Source organism: Eulemur rufifrons, chromosome 30, assembly GCF_041146395.1.
Source record: "Eulemur rufifrons isolate Redbay chromosome 30, OSU_ERuf_1, whole genome shotgun sequence".
Taxonomy (NCBI): Eukaryota; Metazoa; Chordata; class Mammalia; order Primates; family Lemuridae; genus Eulemur; species Eulemur rufifrons.
Window position 1 is genome coordinate 105,920,204 of NC_091012.1, and position 15,228 is coordinate 105,935,431.

Below are 15,228 nucleotides of genomic sequence, written 5' to 3' on the forward strand. Positions count from 1 at the left end.
TCTGAATAAACTCATTCAAAACTGTGATGTAAATTATTAGCAAATCCGTATTTCCTCCCATCATCAAAAGGTAAAAGGTCAATATAGCATATAGGTCTATCAATTGTCTAGTTTTCATTACAACTTCAGAAAAATATTTGAGTTTGTATAAGATGGTTATCAAAAAAGCCTCTTTATAATTAGTCCATGATATTAACACCAGAGATACAGGCTCCTCAGCTGTAGTGATAGGTAGCAACCTCATTTGGGAAACTTTTCAACACCATTTTTAACACAACTTTCTCAACTTCATTACCTAAGCTGTAAAGCTCCTACGGACACTGGCCTTGAGGGGCTTGTGAAGCAATGGCTGGAGCTCCCTGCCACTTAGTATTCCCAGTCACATACAGAGGCCTGGTGGCCTGCAAACTTTTTTTTTTTTCAAATGAGAATTATGTTTTTAAAGAATAAATTTCCAAAATAGGGTTAAGAGAGTATTTACTGAAAATTTCAGCAAGTAAGTGAGCTAGGGAATTATATGTGATAAAAAAGAAAATAATAGAACCATACTTTACAATCATAACAAAGGTTCTCATTTATTAACTGCCAATTATAACTTAGAACTATGATAGGCATTTTAACAAAAATCTCATGTTATCCTTTTAACAATCTTTTAATGTTTAAAGACATGAACCCCCCCCAAATGCCATCCTCTTACCTACTCTTTAACAATTCTCCCCTTTCTCCTTTGTAAATTTCTCCCCCTCCAAAGAATCTTTTCCCTTAGCTTTCACTGTTATTTCTCATTTTAAATTTATAAAACAAGAACAACAAACAAAACAACAACTTTTAATCCTACTTCCCCTTCAGCTACACCTTGTTGTTCTCCTTGTCTTTTATGTCATGGTATACAGAAATGGCACCCTTGGCATTGTGCAGTGTGTAGCCCATACAACTGTGTGTGTGTGTGCTGGATTATCTATACTATACTTGCTCCTTCCAGTATAGCAAGTATACTCCCATTTTATTTTCTCCTCTCATTTTATCTTGAAGCCAACTACAATTAGGCTTTTGTGCCCCCAATAATCCACTAAAATTGCCCTTATCCAAAGGTCAGCATACCTTTTCTGTAAAGTGTCAGATAGCAAATATTTTAGGCTTTGTGGGTCATCCAGTGTCACACATTATTCTTTTTCTACAACCTTTTAAAAATGCAAAAATCATTTTTAGCTCATTGACTATAAAAAACAGTTTGTCGGGTGGATTTTGCCTATACCCTGTAGTTTCCTGACCCCAGTAATGTCCCCAAATAACGCAGATGGTCAATTGCCATACCTTACCTAACTTGACCTATGACCATTATTTGATATATACTTTGACTATGCCCTCTCCTCCTCAAAAGACTTTGTTCACTTGGCTTCCAGGCAATCACTCACATTCTCTTAGATCTCCTACTATCTCACAGGTCAATCCTCTTCTATTCTTCTTTACTAGTTCTTCAATTTCCTGGCCTATTACATTGGAATGCCCCAAGGCTCAATCTTGAGTTCTCTTCTTTTCTCAATCTGTTCTCACCCCACGGTGATCCCATCCAGTCTCATCCATCCTTCTAGTTGGTCAGGCTAGCTGGGACTTCTCTCTCTCACACCCTATTCTATCAGCTAATCTTGTTGGTTCTAACTTCCAAATATACCCAGAAGCTGACCACTATCTACTACTGCCACTCTGGGAGCCATCACCATCTTTTGACCTGGATTATAGCTGTAATCTCCAAATTGGTCACACCATTTCTACTTTTGCCTCTTCTAGTCTATTCACCGAGTACTGAAGAAGACACCTTGTTAAAAACGAAGTCAGATGGTGTCATTCCATTCAAAATCCCCCTATACCTTCTCATTGAACTCAGAATAGACTTCAATATCCTCACAAGGCTAAACTAACCATGATTTACTCAACCTGTTTCTAGCTGGACCACATTTCTCTCCCTTCTCACCCCTTGCTTGTCCTGCTCAGCCATGCTTGCCACCTTGATTCTCCTTAAATATGCACGGCACACTCCTGCCTTTGGGCCCACTGCTTCTTGCTGCTCCCTGGACCTGGAATACTCATCATAAAATATTGTCAAGGCTCACTCTTGTAACTTTTATAGGTCATTCAACTGTCATTGAAGCCTTCCCTGACCTTCTGGTTTATAATGCAACTCCCCTTACCACCAATCTCCAGTACTCTGCAGCTCCCTTTTCTAATATACTTTTGTCCATAGCACTAATCATACCACGATTTAACATTCTATAGGTATTGCTTATTTGTTTATTGTCTGTTTTCTCACACTAAGTAAGACATTTCAGTGTGTTTTCTTTGCTGATGTATTCCCAGAGCCTCGAATAGGACACAGACCTGGGAGGTGTTGAACATTTCTTTAAGAATGAATAAAACTACTAATCACGCTATAATAGAGATGGTGCCATGAAGGATAATACTTCAAGAATAAACTTAAGTCTTAGAATTTATTTCAGTTTTACCAATAATATAAGACTAACCAGCAATCAGCCAAATATTTCTTATAGGAGATTAATAAAAACACAAGCAATGTAGCAATATGTATTGAGAACATTGTTTTTAAAGCTTACTCTTTGGCCCTAAGTTCTACTTTGGAGTACTGATACCACAGAAACAATCCAAAATATCGGAAATACTATGCATATAAACATTCAGAAGTTAAAAATTTACTAAGTATCTAATAATAGTACAAAAATGGAGTAAATTATTCAAATTGCAATAGTCATGCAATTCATTACTCTGTTTCAAAAAGGCTGGGCGCAGTGGCTCACACCTGTAATCCTAGCACTCTGGGAGGCTGAGGCAGGAGGATCACTTGAGCTCAGGAGTTCAAGACCAGCCTGAGCAAGAGTGAGACCCCGTTTCTACTAAAAATAGAAAAATTCGCCAGGCATGGTGGCATGTCCCTATAATCCCAGCTACTTGGGAAGCTGAGGCAGGAGAATCGCTTGAGCCCAGGAGTTTGGGGTTCCTGTGAGCTAGGCTGACACCACAGCACTCTAGCTTAGGTGACAGAGTGAGACTCTGTCTCAAAAAAAAAAAAAAAAAACCAAAACAAAACAACAACTCCAAACCTTTAGTGGTGCCACTTTGCCTTCAAGACTAATTTGGCCTTCTCTCACCTCCTTCAGCCTCATATTTCACCCTTCTTTTTTATAATCTATCCTCCAGGTACATTTCAGCAGTCCTTTCCCCGCCCATATTCTCTAATGTCTGGAGACTCTAAAATCTTGGTTATGTGCCCTCCTAGGTACTCTGATAGCACTTTCTCACGGAAGTCACATTTCATAGACATTTGTGCTAACTGCTTCTTTACTAGTCTTTTTCTCACATTAGAGCGAATACGTAACACCTAGCATAGTACCTGATCTTCAGTAGGCAATATATGCAGAAATGAACTAAGTAACATTAAATACGCATATGATGTCACTGTAAATTAACAGTGGGTTTTGGGGGATTATATGATCTATTTTCTTGTTCCTTTGTAAATTTGCCAGATTATCTGTGTCTGTAGAGATTTTACAAAGAAAAAGAAAATATATGTACATATTGAATCACAATGTAGTAATAACATTGTAGTACTACCAAATTCTTATAAAAACAGTTTCTCCAACTTTTCTTTCTTCTTCTCTCAAAATGTACAAAGCCAAATAAAGACAGGCAGATAGTCCTTCTGTTACCTGAGTGGAGTTAGATAGTTGGTTTTTCCACGGCTCCTCTGCGCTGCTGGTCAGGTTTGTGCGGTTATGAGGTAGAGTGAGTGCGTTTCGCTGCAGGTAAGGCACGTTTCCATTACTTCCACTTCCTGTTATATGATTATTGCCTATCAAAATAGTGTCTGTACTTCCCAGCGTTCTTGATGTGCTACAAGGAACATGGCCTGCAGAAAAGGGTCCATTGGCCAAAGGCTGCCCAGGGCAGGCAGGACGGACTCCAGGCTGAGAGACACTAGGCACTCTGGTCAGAGCAAGCTGCGGCTGCTGGCCAGAGACTGAGTTTGTAGGCAGTGATGAGTCAGCTGTTGGCCCGTTAGGAATTCCAGTAGATCGTACCTGTGCAACTCCTGTTTGTCTCATCTGTCAAAAAACAAATGAAAAGTGAATGCCGTTTGTATGGTCCATAGGGGAGAGAATTAGAACGTGAAGATATGTAGTCAAGGAATCTTTGATTTTACCCTAATATTTAATTTCTCTAGGTTGAAAAATAAGAAAACAAGAAATTTTGTTTATTCATTTTTAGATAAACTTCCTGGAAAAGCAGAAATCTGTTTCATTTTAAAGAAATATCCTATTAGTAATGACAAAAGAAAGAAGCCAAAAATTATGGAAAACTACTCCTGAATCTGTAGGTCCTATTCTCGATCATAAAATAAGGGATTATCAACATTTCGTTCCATTACGTTTATGCCAGATCCTCCAAACTAAATAAGCCCTAAAAAACCCCACCACAGTTTAGGATAACGTGTTAAGTACTAAAGAATATAAACAAATCCTTAGAATACATGTGAAATATCATGTAAATAAATAATAAAATACAAAGTATTGTGTTCAAAATTAAATTTATACCTGCTTTTTTCTAAAATCTCTATTACCAGTATTTTAAGAAGCTGATATTACTAAATTCCATCAAATACCAGTAGCAAGTAGAAGTGGGCATAATGTATTCTAAAATGCTGTTAGTGTCAATAAAAATACTCAAAATGTTAACAAATATTAGTTAAAAAAATATATACACACTTGGTGTGGTTGCATTAAGAGAAACTGACTTTCCAGCTGTTCCAGCATCAGTTTCTGTGCTGGATTTAAATTATTTCTATTTGCGCGGAGCTGTTCCAAATGCTAGAAGGGGGAAAAAAGAGAATATAGTCAAAGATACAGCTAACAAACAAGATCATTGTTCCAAACAACCTTCCCCTGAAATGACTAGATAAACCCAGAACCACTATCTGATCAAAGATACTGACTTCTGGCCGGGCGCGGTGGCTCACGCCTGTAATCCTAGCACTCTGGGAGGCCGAGGTGGGCGGATCGTTTGAGCTCAGGAGTTCGAGACCAGCCTGAGCAAGAGCGAGACCCCATCTCTACTAAAAATAGAAAGAAATTATATGGACAGCTAAAAAATATATATAGAAAAAATTAGCCGGGCATGGTGGTGCATGCCTGTAGTCCCAGCTACTCGGGAGGCTGAGACAGGAGGATCGCTTGAGCTCAGGAGTTTGAGGTTGCTGTGAGCTAGGCTGACGCCACGGCACTCACTCTAGCCTGGGCAACAGAGTGAGACTCTGTCTCAAAAAAAAAAAAAACAAAGATACTGACTTCTGATCAACAGTCATCAACCTCAATGAAGTCCTTTAATAAGCTTGAGAAATGTAAGAAAGAACTACGCATTCATCTGAAGAAGGTTTACTATGGGTTCTCTGAGATAGACAGGCATAAAATTTTACTTATTCATAAAATATTCTTCAGTACTCACACAGAAAGTTCTTTAAGCTTAAAAATACGTTATGACTAGTATGCTAAATGCAGCACTGTTTGGAATAGGAAAAATCTGAAGACAATCTGAATGTCCAAAACTAGTGATCTGCTTAAATAAAGGTATGACATCTATATAAAGAAATATGATGTGACCATAAAAAAGCAAGGAAGCTCTTTACATATGGATATGGAAAAGTCTGTTAACAGAATATATAGCATTCTACCATTTGTGTAAATAAGGAGAAAAATAATAATATATGAGATAAAACGGGATGCATATTTGCTTGCACATGCATAACATATCTCTGGAAAGACACATAAGAAACTAGCAATACCAGCTGTCTATTAGGAGGAAAATTGGGTGGGGCAGGAGTTGAAAGGAGACTTTACCCTATATAACCTATATTCATACTTGATGCAGTTTGAACCATGTGAATGTATTACCTGTTTAAAAAAAGAAAGACACTAAAAACAAGTGAAAAACAAGAATTAATTATCTCCTTTATCCTGGTATTGAGTTTACTGCCATTCAACTTTTAAGAATTAATACTTAAAGAACTGAAAGTTTGCTAACTCTACTCCTTTTTGATAGAAAAACCGTTCTCTCAAAACCAAATCTCACATACCTGTAATTTCTGTGGTGTCAAACACCATGAATGAGCTTGCTGTTGTACTGGAGGATGTGACACAGCATGGCCACCACTCCAATTATCAGAAGTATTCTGAGGAAAATTGATAAAAAAAAAAAAAAAATTAAAGAATATTTGGTTAAATCCATAGAGTTAACAATAATGACTAGTGGAGGCAAATGACTATGAATTAGAATATTTATATATAAAAAAGATGTTATAACATTAAATTTTTAGAAATAATTTCACATGCACATTAAATTTAGAAATCATAAATTTAAAAAATATTGATTCTTTAATAAGCCACCCAAAAAGGCCCACCCCCAAACTATGGCCCAAATGGCTAGCCTAAATACCATACTGTCCACTAAATCCAACATTAAATTTATTTCAATGTCAGTAAAAAGTGATGATGAAAAGTGTGCTGAGATCTTAACGGCAGGGAGATGAATAAAATGATTTGATGAATGCAAATTTATCCCTACTTTCTATATTTAATATGACACTAAGAGTCTGGGATGGAAAAACTCAAACCTTTCACTCTTTGATGTCCACAAATTTAAAATAAAGGACAGGAGATGTTCAAACTGCACAATTTCAGGGCAGTTGAAGCTTCTGTTTTGACTGGGATTTTCTATTTCTCTAAAACATATACCTTTGTTGGACTAGATGTTCTTTTCCTCTTGGCAGGACTGGACAGGTCATCTACTTGACTAGAAGGAATCATGTGTAGTGGCAAGGATTGCTGTGAAATTGGTGTTTGACTGAGGCCTAATACAGGTTCAGTATTTGGATGATGAGGTTTACATGCCTAAGAATCACAGAAGGAAGACAAAAATAGGGTTCTATATATTCTTAATTCATTCCTTCAAATTATAAAACTTCACAAGCTGCATACTTTTCAAAGCTATGTGGACATCACTGATTGCATTTATTGAAAGTCAAAATCAAATGAATCATAAATGGAAGAATGTGTACCTTCCTTTGAAAAACTTGCTTTAAAAATTAAATAAACACTGCAGCATTATTTTAAGAAATCTTCAAAATCATGAAAATGCACAAAGGTTCTAAGTTGGTACCCCAAAATTTCCTCCCATATGAGGGAGTTTTATTTTGATCTAGATTCCCTTTGCAATTAAATCAAAAGGCTTTTCATTAATAAAAGCCTCCTGTGCTTAGTAAAATAAGCTTGACCACTAGAGATTGAAAAGAACCCTTAAAGCTGGGCACCTGCAGAACATAACCCAACTTCTCACCTGCTGTGCTGTGTTCATGGCACCCTGCCTGGAGGTAAGCTCTGCGGGGATTGGTAGGCTCCACGCCTCCTCAATACTAGGAAGTAATTTAGTTTTATTCTGTAGACTACCTTGTGGAAGGTTACACAACTGAGCCTAGGAAAAATTATGTAAAAAGCAAATTTAACACAAGCCTACTTGAGTAAGATCAAGTCCACTAAATCTTCCTAAATGCTATAGCTAATTGTTTTTAAAAGAAAATAGATTCTAAATTTGGGGCTTTAGAAGACACTAAGTATAAATAGGGGAACCAGAATATAAACCTTTGTGAGAATCAAAACAAAGCTGAGCTCTGTTTTCAGAGTTCTCATAGCTGTCTTCTCATGAAACTCCAAGCAAGAGTGAAAGACAGTGTTTGTGTTCTCTTCTCTAAAATGCTATGACAACTTAAAAATGTAGACAGTACATAGAAAAAAATTATGTAAATTAATATACATCAACATAGTAAATGTGCAAAAGAGCATCTTTTAAAATACTTCATATCTTACTTAAAATGAAAAGTAAAATAATATTACAAGCTATGGTATGTTTATAAAATATGGAAACAGATTATAGACATCAAAACACAACTAGACAAACTTTCCAGCCACCCTCCTACTGCCTGAGTGTCCTGGGGAAATATGTGGCTTTAAAAAAACTGCTATTTAAAAATTTTACCTGTAAATACTTAATTCGTGCTGCAAGTGCAGAGGTATTACTACAACTTTTGCTTCTAGTTGCATTTACGTAGCATTTAATGGCATCCTGAGGCTGGTTGCAGGATTCATAAAGAGTGCCTAGGTCCATCCAGGCTGCAGCATGGCCATGGTCCAATTGTACAGCACATATATAGGCCTGTAAAGCATCCATAGGCTGATTTTGCTGTTGATATAGCACACTGGAAAGAGAAATTAAGAAAAAATAACTAAGAAGCACTGCTTAGTTTTATAACATGATTTAAACTTCAAAGTACAATATATGTGATACAACTATCTTTGTGCATCAAATTACCATTATTTTTATACAAAATCTTACCCTATTGAACACCATGTATCTGCACTTGCTTCTGATTTATCAATAGACTGCCTGTAAGATATAAAGGCATCCTGAACTTTCCCAATACTTGAATAGCACCTGAGAGGGGAAGGGGTGGGAGGGGAAAAAAAAAAAAAAAAAAAAAATCAAGAAAATTTTGTTAATACTGAAACAAATTTATTTGCTGAAAAGATGAACTACATATCAAAGCAAATTTTTTAAAAACCCTAATTAGCTAATATATTTATGTATGTGTATATATTTAATACTTGATAATTATAATGAACATTATAATTAGCCCTTCAACAAACTATCGTAGTCTGTCTCATAGGTGCTAAAGCATGCTGCATTAATGAACTCTACTAAAATAATTAGAGGTCATATTACTCAATATTATTGAGAGGAGAATACACCCCCGTCCCTCCCCCCTCTTCTTATATAGCTTGATCTCTAGTTTCCTGTACAGTCAGAACACAGAGTTAAAAACAAACAAAAACACTTCATCTTTGCGACATCTGGTGAATCAGATTTCAATTCTACTTTCCTAAATAGTAACACTGAGGGCAATAATTTTTTAATTTATAAAAAATGCAAATGTAAGACATAGTTAATCTCAAATAAGTATCAAAAATGGTATAAAATAAGATAAAGAACAATATTTCATGACCAATAAAGGTAGCAAAATAAAATTAAAGTTTCAAGGACCTGCCATTTTCTTAATGCAGATGCACCTAAGAGGCATACAGACAGCAGCTGAAATTACAAATATAGAAATTATCTTCTTAGTGCTTGGCACTAAAAGAAAATAAAACAGCAAAACAAAAACCCAGTCCCTGTCTTCATGGAACTTACAATTCAGTTGGGGACTGAAGACACATTATAAAAGTCACAATGCCATATCAAATGACTAGCATAGACAATAAGTGGTCTGAGAATTTGGGATAGGAAAAGATCACTATACACTATAGGATTTAGGAAAGGCAAAAAAGGGGAGGATAAGAGTAAAGGATTTGAATACGTATAAATGTATATTATTTAGATCAGTGATTCCCAATTGCCATACAGTATATGGTAATTTTGCCAGGCAAACAAATTGGAAAGACAACATTTATATGCATAAAGTTTTCTAATAAATATTTATACTGTAATTCACTTATTTTGGATACCACTGGCTGATAGTAAATAGTAAAAAAATTTAAATGTCTTTACTTGTCCAAATACTGTATTTTGTTGCTCATAATTATTCTTTGAAATTTTACTGATTCATGTAATATAAAAAGTCTGTGAACCACTGATTCAGGCAGAGAAGATGAAAGAAGGCATTTCAAACGTTTGAACAGCATGAGCAAAACCTAATGTATATATAAGAAAGCACAGATACAAAACAGTAGAGAATTTTAAATCCAGCCCAAGAATATCTCTCCCGAAGTGCGTTTTTCTAACAAGGGGAATGGCATGATGAAAGTACTTCATAGGAATATTAATCTGCTAACAATGTATAGGACAGACTGAAAGGAAAATATGTCATGAAGAGTATTAAAAAGAGGATAGCTACACTCACTGGTTTGGAACAGGTCAAAATTGGAGTGAATATAATGGAAGTTGGCAAGAAAAAAAGATGGGAGAAACGATAAACCAAAAGACTGATCAAGACTGCATGACTGATGGATTAGATGTTCATGGGGGTGGGTGCTGTAACTTAGTATTTAAGCTTGATTAAACAGAAAAAAAGGGCAATATTTTTGGCAAAGTAAAAAAGGAGGAGGAGTTGGTTTGGGGAAGAACATGATAAATGCAGTTTGAAATAGGCTGATTTTGACATAATGTGAGGGTATTAAAAAGGGAAATGTTAGGTAAAGAATTGGAGATGTGGTCCTAGAGGTTAAGATACCTTTAAGTGTAGAAACTAGATTTGAAACTCATCTATACGGAATGGAGGCTGTAAGAAGACAGGACACTTACAAGGGAGATGTAAAAATAAGACTAAGGAATCACCACTAATCTTGCGGATTGAGAGGTATAAGAAATGTCAGTTATCGAGTCAGAGAAGGCAGTTTCAGAGAGCATCTGCAAACTGTTTTATGAAGAAAAAATTCACAAGAAAAGGTCAGCAACAACACCAAACATGGACAGACACCAGAGAGAAAGGGAATGCTCAACAGATAGAAGAAAACACACTCCTTTTGTTGTTAAATCAAAGCCAAATCTCAGATTTATAGACAAATTTGCCTAACTACTGGGAGAAATAAGCAGTACTTCCCAAAACCAATGTTTTCACATTCCATTCCTACAAAGTCAAAGTAGGAAACCATTGTGCCCAAATACAGATGTCCCAATCCAACCACCAACCACTTTTCCTCTAATAAAACTTAACCAGGTTCCTCCTGAGACAGCCTTGAGTAATTAAAAAAGACCTGGGTGAATTTAGGATCTAAATCCTTGCTGATACTAATTACCTGTGTGACCTTGGATAAAACATTTTACTCCTGTGAAACCAACTTTCTACATCTGTAAAATGACAAGGTTTATAGGGTGAACGAGGTGACCTCCCCGGTCCCTCCCAGTTTTAACACACTGCAGTTCTGTGATAACACAATGACTGGTGCTAGTATAAGAGAATACCACATTACAATTTCACTTTGAGCCGGGCGTGGTGGCTCACGCCTGTAATCCTAGCACTCTGGGAGGCTGAGGTGGGCGGATCGTTTGAGCTCAGGAGTTCGAGACCAGCCTGAGCAAGAGCGAGACCCCATCTCGACTAAAAATAGAAAGGAATTATATGGACAGCTAAAAATATATATAGAAAAAATTAGCCGGGCATGGTGGTGCATGCCTGTAGTCCCAACTACTCGGGAGGCTGAGACAGGAGGATCCCTTGAGCTCAGGAGTTTGAGGTTGCTGTGAGCTAGGCTGATGCCACGGCACTCACTCTAGCCTGGGCAACAAAGTGAGACTCTGTCTCAAAAAAAAAAAAAAAAAAAAAAAAAAAAACAATTTCACTTTGATATGCACATGCCAAATTATGAGCACCATTCAATCTTCAACACAGACCTGCATGCAGAGGTAAGTAATAAAAAGCCTCAGAAATATTAAGGTCATCAAATACCAAAGTTTCTTACTGACACTTGAGGTCTTCATTCGGAGCTTTAAAGACTTATAAAATACAATTTATGCATAAAATTTCTCTCACAGTAAACAGATTAGAAGCAACAAATTAGATAGCAGTAGAAGAGGGCAGTGGAAGTAAAAGTCTAAAACATACTCAGAATTTTATTACAGAAAAATAATAAATGTATAACATGATAATCTTGAACCCAAAACCAAGTTAAATTGTGATAAATATTTGTTATTTCAGGAGTCAGGAAAGTGTATTGTATATTTGAAAAAATTTACCCAAAAAGGTTAAATTAAAAACATCACCATGTTTTAAAATGTAAAATCAGTTAGCAGGGGTGGGGGTGGGAGATTGACTTCTATAAAATACTGCTCACTGAAGCTGAAAATTACAGCATTACTATCAACAAAACAGTAATTTTAGACATGGTTCATTTTATATATTAATTTTATATAACTAGAATTTAAAATTAAAAAAATATACTAAAAAGACATCTACACTATTATATTGTATTCAACTAGTCATCTTTATCTTATGTCAGAAGGAAAATACTTTCTATACTACATTCTTTTTATTTTATGTTAAAAGACATTTTCATATGTAAAACTGAAAACTAGAGATGACTAGGCACCCCGTACTTCCCAATACCACATCTCCTTTATAGTCACTGTATGAAGTCCCACATTCTACAACACTAATAGGAGTAATGGTGCTAGCTCCAAAAGCAAATGAAGTTAGGTAGTTCATTTATTCTGTTTATTGAATAGCCACTTTGCCAAGCAAAAAGACACAAAAATAATAAGATCCAGTTTTTTTCTCCCATAGAAGAGAAAGACAAAGTTTGGACCATCAAGCTTTATCTACGAGCAATACAAATTAGACTACTTTATAACCCTGGGGAGGGACTAGAAAATTCCTGCCAAAAAATAGGTACTTTCCAGTTAACTCTTATTATACATTATTAATGAGTAATCAAACATCTTTCAAAAAAGAAATATTAATATTATTCTCTCATACAAGCATACTTTTCTATATCTAGAGGAAAAATAAAGCCATACAATTTAAAATTTAATATTATATGGCAAATTTATTCAAAATAAAATATTTCTATATAAAAAAGAATGGAACAAAACTTAAAATGAAAACAAATAGGATTATTTCAAAAGAAATCATAAAATTGAAACTTTTAGAGTAAGAAGGTACCTAACAGATAATCTAACCCAGGGTTTCTCAACTGCAGCATTATTGACATTTTGAGCCAGGTAATTCTTTTGTTGTAAAGGGCTGTCCTGTTTGTTCACTGTAGGATGTTTAGCAGCATCCCTAGTCTCTACGCACTAGATGACAGTAGCCCTCCCCACAGTTGTGATAAGCAACATGTGTTCAGACATTGTGAAATATCCCCAAGGGGGGACAAAATAGCTTCCCATTGAGGACCAATGATCTAATATTATACAATCCTCTTGTTTAATAGGTTAAATAAACATTGAGGCTTTAAGACGTTTAACTGTAACATCCATGATTCCACAAATAGCTAAGCCAGGACATGAATCCAAGTCTCTCGGTTCCTAGTACACTGATCTTTCCACCACATCATGAAAACTAAAAGCAATTAAGAGTCAAAATATAATCTGATGATGGTCCCAAACTAAAATCTATCAGATACATATACATAAGGTATAGTTCAGATAGTCACTAAGCATAATTCAGATATTCCATGTATGAAAAGTATAGAGAAAAATTTATAGACTTGCACAAAATCATTTTCACTATTTTCCTTACATGTCACTTCTTTCCAACAAATCCAATAATAATGTATCCACTTTTTCACTGAAAGATTTCAAATAGAACTGTGATTTGTAATTTACTATTAATCAAATATATCCATTCTAAGGTATATATTATTAATCAAAATTATAAATAAGGTTCCATTGGCCACCAGTAGTCATCAGGCAGATGAGAAATTAATTCTCTGTTCCATTAAATAGACATATAAAGAAAATACTAGAAATCAGAAGGAGAGGCATTTAAATACTTCATTGAAAAACTACTATAAGACTTTTTGAAAACCAGCAATAATTCAAGTCAAATGAAAATCCAGTAACCAAACAAGAAATGTCCTGCTAGACCACACTGTACTGTGAGAAAAACTATCACATTTGGAAGCTTTCGTTTATTATTTAACTTCCAGGAATCTTTGTTAAAATGTATTTATAAAAGAGAAAGTACAATGATCGGGTTATATATGTAAGCTAACATTTTAGATTGTAATTCAAATCTCTTAGCCAGAATACACAAAAGCAAAACATAAATGTCTGATAAGTCTCACCTTCCGAGGAAATACCAGGACTGGCCAGAATTAGGATCTGCTTCCAAGGACTTTTGGAGATATTGAATAGCATAACTTTCCTTGGTAGCTTTATCTCCCAGGAGATCTACAGTGTGATGCATCCAACCTATAGTCAATGATTTAAAAATATTAGCATAAATGACTTAATCGGTCTTCTATTTTTAAGAATACTAAACAGAAAACACATAAAAGTCAATTTATTAATTTAGTTTGGAGTACACACTTGCAAAATTTAGAACTGCCAATTCTGGCCATAAAAAAGTCTGTTTCTTCCAGTAAGGTACTGTCAAAGCTGCGAAGAGCTTTCATTCAAGAGAAATTAAAACAATTTTAAGCACTGACTTAACACTTAGATTATAAACCGTAGATCCTCTTTTCTAATTTTCGTATTTGAAAAAATTCCAAGTTATGAGACAAAGAATATAAAGATGTTAAGTCTTATTTACTGTTCCATGTAAAAATAAATTAATGTTCATTTTAAGAATCTCCAAGACACTCTATTAACCCAATGTTTTCTTCCAAGGAATAATTACAAAGCTATATAGCTCAGAGTCAAAAGCACACACACAACCCTACCTCACTGGCACTAGCTACATAGATTCACATCCAATATAAAATGAAATCTATAAAGCATTTGACAATTTTTTTTAAAAAACCCAAGGCTATAAGAAAAGTGTATTCAAATGGTACAATTACTAAAAATGTTTTTGTTTGTTTTTATTTTTAAGAGACAGTGTCTTGCTCTGTCACCCAGGCTGGAGTGCAGTGGCATGATTGCAGCCTTGAACACCTGGGCTCGAGCAAGCCTCCTGCCTCAGCCTCTCCAGTAGCTAGGACTATAGGTGTGCATCACCGTGCCCAATTAATTTTTTAAAAACTTTTTGTAGAGATGGAGTCTTGCTATGTTGCCAAGCCAGTGCCCAGCCCACAAACATTTATTTAATAAATAAATTTAGAACTAGATGGCTATGTGATCAATCAAAAGATTAGATCATGGAATAGTATATTCTAAACCTTCAAGACATATGAGAATAATTTGGTTTCATTTGCCAATGAATCATATTTCAGTTATCTATCAAGTATATAAAATTAGCTGTTCTTTGTGTATAGTCCATAATATATTTAACAAATAAGGACCCTTATTTTCTGACACTTATATTTGCTGTGCTCCAAAAGATATTTTAAGGGGATTCAATTACCACGTTTTATGGAAGTGTAAGTCAACCACACATTTATTCATTTGTTCTTCTGTATCTCTCCTCCTACTACTAGGAAGAATAGGACCTAGAATAACAGACTCTAAAAGGAGCTG

At 35.4% G+C, this 15,228-nt stretch overlaps 1 protein-coding gene across 1 annotated transcript in view; it reads right to left on the reverse strand.

Moving 5' to 3' along the window:
- KDM6A (lysine demethylase 6A) overlaps positions 1-15,228 on the reverse strand; it is a 196,106-nt gene that overhangs the window by 42,356 nt on the left and 138,522 nt on the right. Inside the window, 8 exon segments of the mRNA XM_069464453.1 lie at positions 3,720-4,115; positions 4,776-4,877; positions 6,140-6,235; positions 6,798-6,953; positions 7,399-7,533; positions 8,095-8,314; positions 8,452-8,550; positions 13,896-14,022. Of these exon segments, the coding sequence (XP_069320554.1) occupies positions 3,720-4,115; positions 4,776-4,877; positions 6,140-6,235; positions 6,798-6,953; positions 7,399-7,533; positions 8,095-8,314; positions 8,452-8,550; positions 13,896-14,022 (1,331 nt within the window).